We start from the raw sequence: 16,556 nt of genomic DNA, 5'->3' as shown, positions 1-16,556 counted from the left end.
AAGGATGGCTCCCATGCTGTTGGCTTGTGTATCTGGATGGATAGAGCTTTGGTTCTCATTCACTAAGAGGGAGGTGCAGATATAAGGGCGGGCGGGTGTTTTGTTTTTGGAAATAGTGTTTTGATGGATTCTTTTTTAAAAACAAAAATGTAGTAAAATTATTAGAAAATAAAGTTCAAAGGAATACAGATGAAAGGGTATGGATGACATGAGACAGCAGTAAGGTATTCATTGTTACTATAGAGTTTATTCAAACCAAACTATGATAATACGGAGAAGAGACTGAGGTGGCAGCTGCCCAGAATCTTGTGGATTACAGATGCAAACTGGCTGGAGAGGAGTCCTTGGACCCACACTTCAGTAACAGACAGACAAGTCAGTTGCATAAATATAGAGAACATAAGACACAGACATTTCACAGCTTTTTGCTTTGCGTTTCCATTTTAAACATATGTATGTTACAACTTTACATTTTAACTTACTCCTCCACATATTCTGTAACAATGGCTAAGGATGCAATGGTCTCAACCTGACATAAGCAGACTTTGGTCTGCGATATGGAACGTTTCAGTGAGATACCAAACAAACCCTTAACACAGAACACACAAAAAGACCCTAAAAAGATCAGATTAATACAATGTTTTCTTATGTTATATAAGCAGGAAAAGGGGGAAATGGAAACACAAGACATTAGGGGTGCCTTAAATGTATAGTATCTTGAGGTCTTAAAAGTTTCATTCCCTTCCTTCAAGGGGGAAATTTTTTTAACTAATGGAAAAAAGAAAGCATCAGAAAGCCCTACAATGAGGAAAAACACTATCTTGACAGTGCTTAGATGCTTTTATGTAATAATTACAGCAGGTGGCAGAGCAACTGTCACAAATATTGGCTTTGTTTTTATTTCTATGCTTAAAAAAAATATTAAGCTTCTTTGTGTGGACTGAAGTGTTAGCCTGTGGGTGTTGGTCTTCCGTCCTGTACACCAGTGGGTTTACATCGCAGGCCCATCCTATAGCAGGCTCCAGTGCCAGCTGTCTGCACACTATTTCCCAAGGGAGGAGTTGTCTTCACTTCACTGCAACAGGATTCCTGGCTCAGTTACATGGTCATGTGTTCCGGAAGAACATACGAAATATCATCCCATGGGTGACGATATAGCCCCTGCTTCAGCCTCTTCTGATCAAGATAGTGTCCTAAAATGGAGCAAATGCAGTTTTTTGAGTTGGTGAATTTATTGAAGTTTGGTGAAGGAGAAAGGATAAGGAAGAAAAATGCATCTAATACAAAAAGGCAGATACAAAGAAATGGGGAAGTAAATCGAGACCCATTCCATAGGTATATGTCAGGCTTGGTTTGCAATCAAAGTAACTTCCAAGACAAGGGAACAAAGGTAAAGATAAGGGGGAAATGAAGGTAAGAAAGGATTAGAAACAATGATTAAGTCAATGTGACATCTCTTTTGTAGAACTCACCACATGGGTTACTCGGTGTAGCTGGACCACAGGGAAAAAAAAACAGTCCCACCTAAAACACTCTTAAAACAGTAACAACTCACTCACCAATGAAGCCCATGCTCCTTCCCAGAACAAAGATGCCATTGAGGGCTCCAATGTCAATATATTCATCAGCTTCTTCCCTGCAACACACAATCAACATGTAGTTTTTTTGTTTTGTTTTGAATCCTCACGTGAGGATATGTTTCCACCCATTTTAGAGAGAGAGGAAAGGAGAGAGGGAGAGAGATGAAACACTGAAGTGAGACAGAAGCATCAACTGGTTGCTTGCTGTATTCACCGCGACCAGGGATCAGACCTGCAACCTTTCAGTGTACAGGACAACACTCCAACCCACTGAGCAAATCGGCCAGGGCTCAACATGTGGCTTTAAAATGGCTCACATGACGGCCCTCCTCCCCATGGACAGTACAACTTCTGCTCAGGAGTGAGAAGCTAGTTCTCTCTGATTTCAAAGCGGAAAAGAGGGGTGCTCTGGGTGGTGGGAGTAGAGGCAATTTTTGTTCTTTTTTATACCACTACATATTTTCTAAATTCTCTATAATGCACCTGCATTATTTTCAGAGTTGGGAGGGAACAACAACAAAAATCAGTAAGCACTATGAAGAAGGAAAGGGCTGCGAAGCTCACCGAGTGAAGGACCCACAGTTTCTGAGCATGTCCACAAATGCAACTCCGATGAAGCCATCTACATTCAGGATAAGGTTGGGTTTCTGGGAAGGCAAAATATTCAAAGCATGTGTCATTATTTCTCATATTTCCCTTGTAATTTTTCACTATTACTACTACTACTACTACTACTACTACTACTACTACTACTTCTACTACTACTACTCTATGTATTCTGATCACCATTTAAAAAAACTCCTACCAAAACATCCCAGTTGGTTAGAAGAGACTGTCTTACCGAGTTCATTCCCCATTGTCTAGCAAAGGATCTGACACCTAGTTAGCACTTAGTACATGTCTGTTGAACTTAGTTATGCAACAGAAATAAAATTTTCCAGAAAACCAGGTTTAATTTTAGCTATACAATCAAAAGATAACTTGGCTGTCTCATTTCTGCCAAGAAATTCAAGAATTAGGGGCATTTTCTTTTTTACCTTCGAGGTGGTAATCTTTTCCACTTCCAGCGCATAGTCGAGCAGGGGGGTGGCAGGGAAGTGCTGTTTGACGTAATCTTTCAGGATCTGCACTCGCATGTCTGGGTTGTTTATCTAGAGAGTGATTTAAAGTTACAGAGGAACTCACTCTAACGCTGCTACTAAGGAGTATGTTTGTGCTCATGTCACAAGTAGACACACTACATTTCATATCCAGGTAGCACAGATTGTGACACTGGGGCTTAAAGTTCTCTCATATTTCATTTGGGCCTCAAAACAACCTTTTAGATTCTCTCTTTTAAGCTATAAATAAGGAACTGAGACTTGAAGATGTCGAGTTAGCCGTGGGTCCTACCATGTAAAGCACCAGGGGGCTTACCCACTCTCTAACCGGAAGTCTTAACCATGCTGCCCACCAGCTCAGCAGCCTGGTTAAGCTGTAACAAAGTTCCACACTAAGCAAGTACCCCTGAAATTTTAGGAAAAATTCTGGACCTGCAATGAATAGCGATGAACCACCTGCTAAGAAACCCACACTGAGCACTAATCTGTTAGTGGGAGTGAGAGGGAGTAGGCACACACCAAATCCCAAAACCACTGTGACGTCCCTCAGCAGAGACATGCTGCTGAGTCAGTGCCGACTCCAGAAAGGAAGGAGCCTGAAAGCCTGAGTGTGGCAGTGCAGGTCTGACGTTATCTCAGAAATGGGTCTTGCACCATGGATAGCAGAGGTACTATCTGCTTGTGAGCTGGGGGTCGTTGAGCAAAGTTCTGCAAAACCTGGGTGGAATGTCCCTCAGAACTAACCACATCCCCTGATTCCAGTGCAGTCATTGCTGATCAAACAACCTCTGGAGGGCTACCCAGAGCTGGCCAAGCATGTGGATGCCTGGAAGGGGGTGTTCTGGATCACATGCATGACCCTCTGGTTTTCTTTTTACTTCTCTGTATTTTCTAAGTCCTCTATACTAAGCATGTGTTGCTTTTAAAGTTGGGAGGGAACAAAAATCAGTAAGAAGAAAAGGGCTGCAAAGCTCACCGAGTAAAGGACCCCAGTTTGGATGAGTCGTAAGGCCCACCTAGACCAGCAGAGTGACGGACTAAATGAGGTTTCTAGAGCTACAGAGCCAAGGACCCCAAAGCAAAGGGCCCTATAAGGATCTGTCTCTGCAAGACCCCGAACAGCGGTCACTACCTCTTCTCGTTCCCTGTGATTTCTTTTTATTTATTTATTATTATTATTTTTTCAATCCTCACCTAAGGATGTGCTTATTGATTTTAGAGAGGGGGAGAGAGACAAGGGGAGGGAGGGAGGGAGGAAGGGAGGGAGGGAGGGAGGGAGGGAGAGGGAAGGAGAGATTGGTTGCCTTCCTGTACACACCCCAACTGGGGATTGAACCCACAAGCTAGATATGTGCCCTGACCAGCAATCGATCCAGCAACCTTTTGGCATATGGGATGACACCCCAACCAACTGAGCCACACTGGCCAAGGTTCCCTTTGATTTCTAAATACAACTCACTACCAGGACACACAGAAGACTACCTGCCCGGTGGGAGACACTCTTAACTATTTAATAGAGCCCTAGCCAGTTTGGCTCAGTGGATAGAGCGTTGGCCTGTGGACTGAAGGGTCCCTGGTTTGATTCTGGTCAAGGGCTAGATCCCCAGTGTGGGGTATGCAGGAGGCAACCGATCAGTGATTCTCTCTTATCATTGATGTTTTGATCCCTCTCTCCCTCTTGCTTCCTCTCTGAAATCAATAAAAAATATATTTTAAAAATAAATAAATAAATAAAATATTCATTCCCTGGCCTCTACCAATCAGGCTTGCCCTGATATTCTTGCTTTTCCTGCCCTAGTGAGTCAGACTTAACCATGTGACTTTCATTGGCCAATGGAATTCTAGTGCAAGTGAGCTGTACCAAGCAGAAGCTTTAAGAACTTCTGCCATGACTTTTCCCAGATAGGGGCTGCTTCTTCAGTGTAGATGACAGAGAACAGAGCAGCAGGCACCCCGCAGTGGGGGTCGGGTGAATCCTACAGGGGGTGTAGAGTAAGAAACCCTTGCTGTTGTAAGCCACTGAGATTCTTGAAGTTGTGTTACTGCAGCATGCAGCTAGCCTCAGGTGATGATATGTCCCCTTACCCCTGACCTGTCCTTTCTCTTATAAGGTTCAGAGGATGTGTTTCCAGCTCATCATATTTTAACACCACAACTAAACACGATAAAAACTGCTTAAAGGCAACCTGTATTACAACATTCTCATCTGTCAACACATCCAAAGCTGCTTTGCATGTTGGAGTCAAGAGCCTGGGTATTCTCAACTAAATTGATGCTCTCTTGTCCCCATTCATCCAGTCCCTTAAGGAGAACAACTTACCGACTTCACTCGGTGACCGATGCCCATGATCAGCTTTCCTTCCTTCTTCATCTTGTTCACAAACTCCATGGGGATAATGCCACTGTCAAAGGCTTTGCTGAACATCTTGGCTGCTGCATCCAGGGCACCCCCAAACCGGTCACCCTGTAGGAGAGGCGACCCCATGTTGCCCTGAGCTGTGATTCTCCTTCAAGTTTGCAGACCATCTGGCATGCCCTGAACAACCCCTGCACAGGCTTTTACCTTCCAGGGCTTCTTCCAGGACCCTGCCATAGCCAAGCAGCATGGTCCCACAGCCCAGTCCCTGCTGTGCACCTCCCGGGAAGACCATACTCACAATGGTGAGCAGCCCCGAGGTGAGGCTGGAGACCAGGTCCTTCCCAGCTCGAGCACAGATGATGGTGTTATGAGCCCCAGACACGGCTGGGCCATGGTCAGCTGTCACCATCAGGCACATCTCAATGAATTGGCAGGAGTACCTGGGCAACCTAGAGGAGGGTGAGTAAGGGACAGGGAAAGGAGAACAGAAACAATGGTGAGCTGCTGAACAGGAGATATACTGACAAGGCCATGCTCCTACTTTCTCCCACCTCCCTACACAAGTCACTCAAACTCAAGAAGGGCAGCAACTTGCCAATCTAGGTCTGATACTATCATACCAACTCCAGGCCAAAACCTCCAGATTGAGAGGCTCCGGACTCTGCTGAGAACAAATACTGGTTTTAAATAGTTAGCAGCCAGGGTTTGAAATCTCTTCTTTAGTCAGTTTTCAGCATGAGTTGCTATGACAGGATTTGACCTGTATTTGTGGCTATCCTCTATGGACCAGACAGAGAAGAGGTGAGGTCCCTGTCCCTTTCACAATGTAGGAGGCCCTAGACCTCCAGTGTTCATCCGACCAACTGTGATTAAGAATGCAGCCTGGAGACATGGGAATGCAAGAGCAGAGCGAAACCTGCCCTGGTAACTCAGGTGTGACAGCTCATGAACATTTCCCAGGAAGGGCCCAAAGCAGGACCAAGATCCACCTCTTTGCAGGTAAGGGCATGACACAATCCAAGACTTCGACCTGGCCTTCTGCCCAGGCCCACACCAAGCCAGGGCTCTGTGAATCTTGGACTCACTGGCCCCCTTGCCCAGCTGTCAGTCCCAGGGGAGGGCTAAGCTTGGGAGCTGCAGAGAAAACCATTTTTTTCGCACATTCAGGCTAATGATACAAGGTGCTTCACGCGTGTTCAGCAACTATACCAGCCCTGCACTCTTTAAGCTACCAGATCCGTCCAGGCCTCCCCGGCTAATCCTCATCTTTCTCTCAAGAAGCCTGCATTTACTCTGTCCCATGTCTATGTAAGTTCCCAAGGGAAAGGGGCTGATCCAAGATTCCTGATTAAGTCATGGTTTAGACTGGCTTTTCTGATCTTGGAAGATATAGGAGTCCGTATTTTTGTCATTTAGCCTTATCATTGATTTGTGGCCATAAAGATTGCCTGACTGGCCCTGGACTATTCCTCAAGGCTGCCCACCCCCACTCCCATCAGGGGAAAATCATTAACTCCAGTTTGCAGGGCCCTACCAACTTCTGCCTCCCATGCCTCACCTTCTCTGGAACCAAAGCAGGCCAAGGACCCCGCCGATGCCCATCTCTTCCTTGAAGACCTCAGTGATGGGCATGCCTGCATAGATGAGCTCCTGTCCCCGTTCATCGCAGATACTGGTCATGAATGAGGCAGGTTTCCGGATCAAGCCCAGCTCCTGAGCAGAGACGGGGCAGAAGCAAGCAGTACTATGGTAACCACAGAAATTTTTCCTGGACTGCCCCACTGGCTCCTCTCTCAGAACCAGTGTCCCAGGAATATCTTAAAATCCTGGTGGCCGTGTATTCGATAACAGCTTCCACCAGGTCAGGTTTGGGCCTGGGCTGGGGGCTCCACTTGCCAGCTCCACCCAGCCTGACAGACAAGCTCCTCCCAAGAAATGCAAAAGCCTTTTACTGAATCGTTTCAAGTGGTTGAACATCGAACTATGAACCAGGATAGGGTTCAATTCCCAGTCAGGGCACATGCCCAGGTTGCAGACTTCATCTCCAGTAGGGGGCGTGCAGGAGGCAGCTGATCAACGATTCTCTCTCATCATTGATGTTTCTATCTCTCTCCCTTCCTCTCTGAAACCAATAATATATATATATGTATATGTATATGTATATGTATATGTATATGTGTATATATATATATATATATATATATATATATATATATATGTAAAAAGAAAACAGGAGTGCCACACCCATAGCACCTGCTTAGCCTCAGCTCTACTCTGTTCCTTACTGAGCATTTGTGGGGCCAGGCATTGCCCTAAGCCGTTGACATCCATGGGCTCACTCTAACCTCACAAAGGAAAATCATTCTTCATGTTTAACAGAGGAAATGAACCTTAGAGTGGCTCAATAACAGTCGCCTGGCTAAGAAATGGAAGAATGGCCTGGCTGGTGTGGCTCAGTGGTTGAGCTCTAAACCAGGAACCAAGAGGTCATTGGTTTGATTCCCTGTCAGGGCACATGCCTGGATTGCTGCTTGATCCCCAGTTGGGGGCGTATAGGAGGCAGCTGATCAATGATGTTTCTCTATCATTGATGTTTCTATCTTTCTATCCCTCCCCCTTCCTCTCCCTCTAAAAACCAATAACCTATTTTTTAAAAAGTTACAATCTTTAGCCCTAACCGGTTTGGCTCAGTGGATAGAGCGTCAGCCTGTGGACTCAAGGGTCCCAGGTTCGATTCCAGTCAAGGGCATGTACCTTGGTTGCAGGCACATCCCCAGTAGGGGGTGTGCAAGAGGCAGCTGATTGATGTTCCTCTTTCATCGATGTTTCTAACTCTCTCTCCCTCTCCCTTCCTCTCTGTAAAAAATCAATTTAAAAAAAAAAGTTACAATCTTTTTAAAGAAAAAGAAGAAAAAAGAAATGGATGCCTTTTACCCAGGGGCGGGGACTGAGCTCCTGAATTTCCCAGTTCCCGAGTTGGGCACCCAGGGGTACCATCAGCCAACATTGTCCAAGCCCATTTCTTCAGTTATCCCCCATGAGTTTTAATTAAAAAATGCTTTTAACTTACATTCTAATTACATGAGTATCTTCTTTTTAAAAATTTAAAACAGAACAGATCAAGTTATGTCACCTTTGCCTTCTACCCCATCTCAGCTTTCTGCCTTAGTGTCTGTCAGTTTAGTGGACATCTTTCTGGGCCTTTCTTTCTCCACTTTTATTTTCATGCACGCATAAATACGGAGACTATGCAACACCGTTATGTGTGCAGTTTTTATACTCACATTAGATATACTGTCCTGTAATGTGTTTACTCAATGAACTTGAGCTCTCTAAGTGTCAGCACACATAGACCCAGTTCACTCCCTTACCTGCAGTATAGCAGCCCATCATATGACCATACCACCATTTAGCTATTCCTTCACTGATTACTATCAACTAGAAAAATAGCCTTGAACATGTTTCTTTGTGTATGTAAACATTTCTCTGGAGTCGTTTTCTAGACATGGAATCGCTGGGCCATAAGGTATGAGCACTTTTAAATTTGATTCGTATTACCCAACTGCCTTTCAGAAAGGTTGTGTCAATTTCCATTCCTCCCAACAATGAATGAATGCACCAGTTTCCTCACACCCATACGAACACAGCATATTACCAAAGAATTGTTATCTTTGCTGGGCTGATAGGGAAAAACTAGTCTCACAGTTTTGTTTTGCCTTTTTTTAAAAATAATGTTTTAAAAAATGTTATTAAACATATTTATAATATTTTAATATAAAATTATATTAAATATTTTTTAATAATAATTTTTTTTTAGCGATTTCAGAGAGAGAAGAAGGGAGAGAGAGAAACATCAATCAGGTGCCTCCTATGGATCAAAATCTGAAACCTTTTGGTGTACAGGACAAAGCTCCAACTGAGCCACTCGGTCGGGGTAGTATCCCAGTTTTTACTTTGGTTCCTTATGTAATGAGTGAGTTGAGTACTTCCTACTGTTGAAAGGCCCTTTTCTACCTTTTTTTTCTAATTGGGTCTTTTAAAAATTGATTTCTAAATATCAAGATTAGTTTTTCATCCATGTCCCTGCACCCTGAAATCTCTTAGGAAGCACAAACAACTCTAGGGGACACTGTCTGCCCCAGGCCCCGTTTCCAGGTCAGGCAACCCGGCTGTGGAGATGCCCACTGCCCTCTGCCCTCTGAGGCCCTGCATTTCTTTACCCACAAGCTCCAGCACACAGGGAGGAGGCGAATCCAGGAGTCTAACTGGTTTCTCCTGAGATCCTTGGAGAAGCCTCCCCTAGGGGTGTGGTTTGGAGCCCAGAGCGGTGATCACATGGTTGCTCTACTAGGTCAGGCCTGCCTTCCAAGGATTCAAGGCAAATCACCTCACAGCCCACACCCCAGCCCCCAAATCTCCCTGGCCCACAAAGTTAGGGACATACATGGCACCTACCCTGGCCCAGGAGTAGTCCATCGGCACCGTTGGGGGAGGTACTTCCTGTGCAGGGACAATGACCCCTTTGGTCACAAGATCCTCATACACAGACCTGGGAGGCAGGGGAAGAGCAGGAGAAAAGACACCCATGTGGATTTTCTTCTGGGCTTTTCTAAGCCATCCCAAGAATGCTCCTCCATCTAACCCAAACTCTTTAGGTTTTCCTTCTCTGTACCCGCTTCCTGTCTGTAACTTAGTCTTACCAGATAGATTTCCAAGTGAAAACAGGCTCTGGCCAAGACTCCCCTATCACCTCTGAATGGGGCATTATAGAAAGTTGAATCTGGAGGCCAGGTAAGGTCAAAGAATGAATGGGAAGAGACAACAGTATATCAATAACTCTTTAACCATCAATTAGAGGTGATACTTTCTAAATGTTTCTATGCTCATCTCTCATTTATGGCCACCCAAGTAGGAAGGTTAAGAAAGTGAACATGTTTTGATTAACAACAGTGTGAATGGCCTGTAACTGCTGCTTCTACAAACAAAAGCCCAAGAGAAAAAGGGTTTTGGACTATCCACACAGCTGCTGAGACGGACCAGGCATATCAGACACCTCCATGCTAGAGAGGCTGCTGACCCAGGAGGCTCCCACCCCAGGATCACTTACTGGATGAGTTCTCCAAGTTCATCGAAACTCCGGGGCACGAACACTCCTGCCTCCTTCAAAGCCTGGTTCTTGGCCACTGCAGTTTCAGAAGCCTGGTTGGCACAAGCGCCAGCGTGGCCAAATTGTACCTGGAAGGCAAAGGAGAGTGGTGTGACTGGGCTTGTGAATCCCCAAGGGGGAGCAAAGGCTCCTGGGAAATGACAGCACTCATTACAGGCCGGACCTGCCAAACACTCTTCAGAAATCACTTCCTTCAGCCCCAAGCAGGCCCACTGAACAGGTACAATGGAGGACTTCTTTATAGATGAGGACGCTGGAACATCAACACATTCGGGAGCTAACACTCAAGTTCACACAGCTGGTATGTAATGGAGCTAGGATACAAAGCCTGGCAGCCCAACTCCCCAGACCCTTCACTTGGCTTCCCCTGGGGCAGAGGTCCGGGGGATGGAAGATAGGGATTAGTTCTGAGCAACAGGTGAGGAATGCTACAAATTGACAACCTGAGGTTGAAGTGAGCTCACAGACATGATATGATTATCCCGCACACACTTTTTGTAAAATAGGTACCAATGTTTAAAAAAAAAAAAAGGGTTTCATGTCAAAATACAAATTCCCAGCTTTTTTAAAGTCGGATTTGGTGCCGTAAACTTATATTCCCACATAGCAACAATTACCTGAAGCCAATGAGCAATTGCTGCCTTCCACCTAAGTATGTATCGAGGTATAATATAAATCCAATAAAATATAGGAGTTGACAGACTGTGGGAAGTGAGCGAGAAGGAAGAGAAAACCAATGTCTTTGATGAAGTGATGGGGAAAATGAATTAACCCAGTGAAACCTCTGGTACAAAACCCTGATTTAGGAACAGGGTTGGGGGGTGATTGTAATCACACCTAACCTGTTTAAATAACACTTATTATATATCCCAGCACTTCTCTAAGAGCTTTATTCATTTAATCTTTCAGTAGCTATGACTGTTTCCTATAAAAAAAGGAAATGGAAGCAGAGGGGGGTAAAGTAACTTGCCCAAGGTCACACAGGCAACATGTGGTAGCATTTGAACCCAGCAATTTGGCCTCTTACTGTGCTCTTAATCCCTAAATATAATAAAAGGTGCCCGAAGTGTTGAAAAGGTTAGCAGCTGCTGCTCCAATTAGCAAACATGCCTTAAAACATGGGTTCCCAATACATTCTTCGTAGGACATAATTTGCATGACTGAATGGAGTGGGAAGAAGATAGTCTTCACTCAAATAATCTTAGAAAATGCTGGCCTGGCTCAAGGAAGTTAAACAAGTTTCTTTAACTTAGAGATTTCTTAACGCTAAAACAAAAAAATGTTAAAAGGGAGATAGGTTATATTGCACGTTCATAGTTTATAAAAGCTCCTTTGCTTTTCTGTTTATTGGGTTTGTTTTGAGGACCATTGCTACAGGACCAGTGTTTTGTGGAATATACTTCTGAAAAATGCCACATTACCTATACCCCCAATTCTTAATCCACTTTTTCCCAAGGAGCTGTCTCAGTGTGCCAACAGGTAGAGATTTATCTGATTTCCTCTACAGCTTGGAAAATTCTGCAAGGTCATGTGAATCCAAACATCACCGATTAGCTAGGTAGTCACTGTATTATCCTATATAATAAAAGCCCAATATGCTGTCTGGTTGTCAGTTCAACCAATCAAAGTGTAATATGCTAATGATATGCTAAGGCCACTCAACAGCTCACTAGGAGGTGCACTGACCACCAGGGAGCAGATAGTCAATCGGTCGACCAGTCGCTATGACGTGCACTGACACCAGGGGGCAGACGCTCTGAATGGTTGGTTAGCTTGCTGCTGGGGTCCAGCCAATCAAGACTGAGCAAGACAGGTGGACATGCCCTGGAGCCCTCCCGCGGTCCCTCCCCCAACGCCAGCCCTACCGTGCACAAATTCGTGCACTAGGCCTCTAGTTGTTGTTTTTTTAAAAAAAATATATTTTATTGATTTTTTACAGAGAAGAAGGGAGAGGGATAGAGAGTTAGAAACATCGATGAGAAAGAAACATAGATCAGCTGTCTCCTGAACACCCCCTACTGGGGATGTGCCCGCAACCAAGGTACATGTCCTTGACCGGAATCAAACCTGGGACCCTTCAGTCCGCAGGCTGATGCTCTATCCACTGAGCCAAACCGGTCAGAGCTAGGCCTCTAGTTTTACATAAAGTTTTAAATATTCATTAAAAACCAAAACACCTCCTGAGGACCTGCCCAACCTATGGGGTGACGATAAGTGCCCAGCCAGAAACAGAAGAGCAAGGTGCTTGCCCTCTGAAGGTGTCCTCAACAGAGTGGGGTGGAGTAATGCAAAGCTGGTTAAGAGAAACAATGGAGGAGAAGGAAGGGGTTATTTTTGGCTGTTGGGGTGTGGAGGAGGAAGTGGTCACAAAGAAAGTAAGTCAGAAACTGCTTCATGGAGCCTTAGCTGGTTTGGCTCGGTGGATAGAGCGTTGGCCTGTGGACTGAAGGGTTCCAGGTTCGATTCCGGTCAAGGGCACATGCCTGGGTTGTGGGCTCAATCTCCAGTGGGGAGCATTCAGGAGGCAGGCGATCAATGATTCTCTCTCATCGTTGATGTTTCTCTCTCTCCCTCTTCCTTCCTCTCTGAGATCAATAAAAATATATTTAGGAAAAAAAAAAAAGAAACTGCTTCATGGAATAAGTGAAGAAGAATGGAAAGGAATAGTTGCTAAGACCTATACGTGCCAGACCTTCACAATTATTTTCTTATTTAAGCCATGCAACAATCCTGTACCATTGCCATTTTACAGCTCAGCAAACTAAGGTACAGAGAGGCTAAATGACTTGCCCATGCCATAACATCTATTGAGATCTGATTCTAAAGCCTGTGGAAGTAGAGTTCATCCCTGAAGGATCCCATCACCCACCCACTCCCGTTTTATCTCCTTAAAACACACACACACACACACACACACACACACACACACACTTAACAAATGGGTATTATCAATATTTACTACACTCTGCCATTTTTGATTTAACCAATCTTAAACTTTTTCTCCATCGACCTATCAAAATCCACCTCATTCTTCTCCAGTCTGCCCAGCTTTCCATTATATGATGGTGCCATGATGACCCAGTGCCCTCCTGACCAGCATTTAGGTTGTTTCCATTTTCTGCTATGACAAGGTTGCAATGAATCCTTGTACACACACTTGGAAATATTTTTACATGCAAACCCATAAGGGAAAGTTGCAGAAATGGAACTGGTGGTTCAAATGAAAAGTGAGCTTTACAACTGGACAAGTATTGCCACTTTGAGGTGGGCAGGAATCTGAAGAGGAAAGGCAAGCATTCTAAGGAGAAAAAATTAGTGTGAGGCAGGCTTACTGGTAGGGAGAAGTGAGGGTTTAAGCACAGGGATTATCACTATTGCAGGAAGCCTCGAAGGCCAGGTTTTATCTTATATACACAACACAGGACAAGGCCTCACACTCAGAGCCTGTTAGATGCTGAACTTACTATATGCCGCCAGGCATATTCACATACATTACATCATGCATACGTGCCAAACAAGCCTTTTTCCTCTGTGACCTCCCCCCACACAGAACTTCTCGTCTCCTTCCAAGCTCTGCACCAGAATGTGTCCTGTCTCTCTGTCCTCCCTTCTGCTCAGCTGACTTCTCAATGAAGCCTTCTCACCTCCTCCAGACACAGGCCGCTCCCACTCCAAGCAGTGACTGAGATGCACTGAAAGAGCTAACTGCCCCTAAGATGACCAGACAGTCCACCTCAAATGCCCCACCTTCCCCACCAGGAGTGAGCTGTACTGGCCGTACCTCAGAGGAGAACATGGTGGCACAGGTCCCGATGCACCAGCAGACCACGGGCTTGGTGAGGCGGCCCTCCTTGATGCCCCGGCAGATCTTATACTCCTCAGTGCCCCCTATCTGCCAAGGAACAGAGAACAAGAAAAAGCCCGTGAGTTGGAGGCACCCATTCTGAGTTGCTCCAAGCGGACTGCAGCAGGAAAATCAGTCCCAAATCAGGCAGAGGCCAGAGTCTAAAAAATGGGGGGACATGGGCTTGGTCCAAACAGCCTGGAAGACTGAGAGTGGTAGGGAAGAACTATAAAGGGACAGCGGGTGTCCTAGACGAGTCCCTGGGACTCTTCCTTCCTAACCTGTGGGTAAGAGATTTAGGACCAGACCTACAGGAGGCACAACCAGAAAATGGGATGGGGTTATAGGGCTCTCCCAAACTTAAAAAAAAATCACAGGTTTACTCTTCACTCCAGCTATCCACTGCCCACCGGTAGAGACATGGTCAGCAGTGCAAAGCTTCTCCTCTATTGCCATAAAACATCTTGTGCCGCACAGAAGTGATAACAGTGACAATCCCCACATCCCAAAGTCTAAGGGGTGAGACTACCGGGGACTATCATCTTAAATTATGTATAACCAAATGCATGCACTTTTAAAAAACTGATGTCGTACATAACTTTAACAATCAAAAAAATTAGAAAGATTTTCCTTTAACTCACCTCTCCAAGAACCACAATCATTTTGACTCCTGGAGTGTCCTGGTAACGTAATACATGATCCATAAATGTGGAGCCGGGGTACCTGGTGAGAGCACGGAGGGCATATGGGATCAGGAGGCGGTTTGGGGAAGTGTGTGTTCAGGTATGGGAAGCACACTTGTACTAAGAATGTTGTGGGTTTTTCGTGGGTGTGGATGCCCAGAGGGTCCAGAGATATCATGGGGGCGGAGTAAATGGAGCACGAGGAGAAAAGGGGAGGGGAGGAAGAGGTAATAAGCCCAGAGAGGTTCCCTTGGTGGTGAGATACCTAGAAAGCATGTGTGGTGGTTTTAAAATATGCCCACAAATTATTTTTAAAAGGTGGAAGAACCTCATGCCTCTCCTATTGAAAATGAGTTGGATTTAATGATTAGCTTCTAATGAACAAAATGTGGCAAAAGTGATTCTATGATATCGACTCCCAAGGCTGGGTTATAAAAAAAAATAGCTTTTTCTGGCACTTTCTCTTGAATTGCTCCCTCTTGGGACGCCCAATGCAAAGTCCTCAAGACACTAAGCAGCCTGGAGGCTCAGAGAGGAGCCACCTTGCCAGCCCCGTGGATGAGCCCCCTCCAGCCTCAGGCCTGCCTTCAGCTGATTGCAACCCTGAGGATAAATGTGTACCCACACCCTGAGGACCGGCAGGAGTGCTTCCTCACCCAGGAGTCCCATCTGAAATGACGTGGGGGAGCCAGGGGGACTGACAAGGTGACCCAGTCTCCCAATAGCTTTTGGTTCCGAGCTAAAGAGTAGCAGTAGTAATGGTAGCAGTAATAATGGTAATCGGCAATGGCTAAGGTTTATGAGGATATTAAGTACTACTGATTATTGTTCCCACCAACAAAAGTAATGACACTATTTGTGAAATAAGAAGAAATATATACATTGTTCTGTCCCTAGTTCCTGACACACAGCTCCTACAACGCTTGTGACCTCCTGAGTGACAGGGCATCTTTTGTTCCAGTGGTTGATCCTTGAGCCACGTTCCTGACACTGAGCTCCTAAAAACCTTTTAATTTCCTGAGTAATGGGGGTGATAGAAGCTTGTGGTGGGCTCCTGCATAGCTCCTGGGTGGGAGCTAGTGACCAGAAAGACCAGGCCATGATCAGAAGCTTGGAACTTTCGGTCCCACTCCCCATCCTCCAGAGAGGGGAGAGGGGCTGGAGACTGAATTAATAATAATCAATCATGATGAAGCCGCCACAAAAATCCCTAAATATGGGGACTGGAGCTTCTCGGCCAGAAATGTGAGTGTGGTAATAGTAGAGAATAAAGGAATAGTTTTTCCTTTCACTGTTATTAGCTACAATGAACACATACTGAGTACTTACTAAGTGCCAGCTCGTTAGCCACTTTATAATACATGACCTCATTTAATCCTCCCACCAACTCCATGAGGTAGGCACTATTACTTCACCCACTGATATGTCAGGATGACAGAGGTCTGGGGGTGGGGTAAGTAGCCTGTCAAGGATGCCCCCTAAGTAAACAGGAAAACTGGGATTTGAACCCCTTTGGTCTGATTTCAAAATCGGTCCTGCTAATCACAGCACTCTGCTGCCTCCCCATGACCACCTCAAACAATAAACAGAACTACCCTGCAGGCCCTGCCTTTTAAAACACCTTTCCGTGTATTTTGATTCTTATGCTCATGTTGGTTCTAAGGCAAGAGTGGACTTAAGATATCATTCCTACCAGAAACTAAGACAATACTGAATGTCAACTGTAATTGGGAAAACAAATAAGCCCCCCCCCAAAAAAAAACACACACACAGCTGTGTGCCAGGAATTCAACAGTAGCAAGCAGTATGGGCTTGTCCCCCAG

General features: G+C 45.3%; 1 protein-coding gene across 4 annotated transcripts in view; it reads right to left on the bottom strand.

The window, feature by feature from the left end:
- Window positions 1-220: 220 nt before the first annotated feature.
- ACLY (ATP citrate lyase) overlaps window positions 221-16,556 on the bottom strand; it is a 41,491-nt gene continuing 25,155 nt past the window's right edge. For all 4 annotated transcript variants that reach the window (XM_079799200.1, XM_079799201.1, XM_079799202.1 and 1 more), the window contains 11 exons: window positions 14,692-14,773; window positions 13,988-14,098; window positions 10,147-10,274; window positions 9,495-9,588; window positions 6,598-6,752; window positions 5,338-5,488; window positions 5,001-5,144; window positions 2,618-2,731; window positions 2,145-2,227; window positions 1,560-1,636; window positions 221-1,193 (listed from right to left, as the gene is read on the bottom strand). In XM_079799200.1, coding sequence (XP_079655326.1) covers window positions 1,099-1,193; window positions 1,560-1,636; window positions 2,145-2,227; window positions 2,618-2,731; window positions 5,001-5,144; window positions 5,338-5,488; window positions 6,598-6,752; window positions 9,495-9,588; window positions 10,147-10,274; window positions 13,988-14,098; window positions 14,692-14,773 — 1,234 coding nt within the window. In that variant the 3' untranslated portion in view covers window positions 221-1,098. The remainder of the gene's footprint in view (window positions 1,194-1,559; window positions 1,637-2,144; window positions 2,228-2,617; window positions 2,732-5,000; window positions 5,145-5,337; window positions 5,489-6,597; window positions 6,753-9,494; window positions 9,589-10,146; window positions 10,275-13,987; window positions 14,099-14,691; window positions 14,774-16,556) is intronic.

Source organism: Cnephaeus nilssonii, assembly GCF_951640355.1.
Source record: "Cnephaeus nilssonii genome assembly, chromosome: 19".
In the NCBI taxonomy this organism is placed as follows: Eukaryota; Metazoa; Chordata; class Mammalia; order Chiroptera; family Vespertilionidae; genus Cnephaeus; species Cnephaeus nilssonii.
Note: the sequence above shows the minus strand (reverse complement) of the source record. Positions and strands in the feature narration are given on the sequence as shown.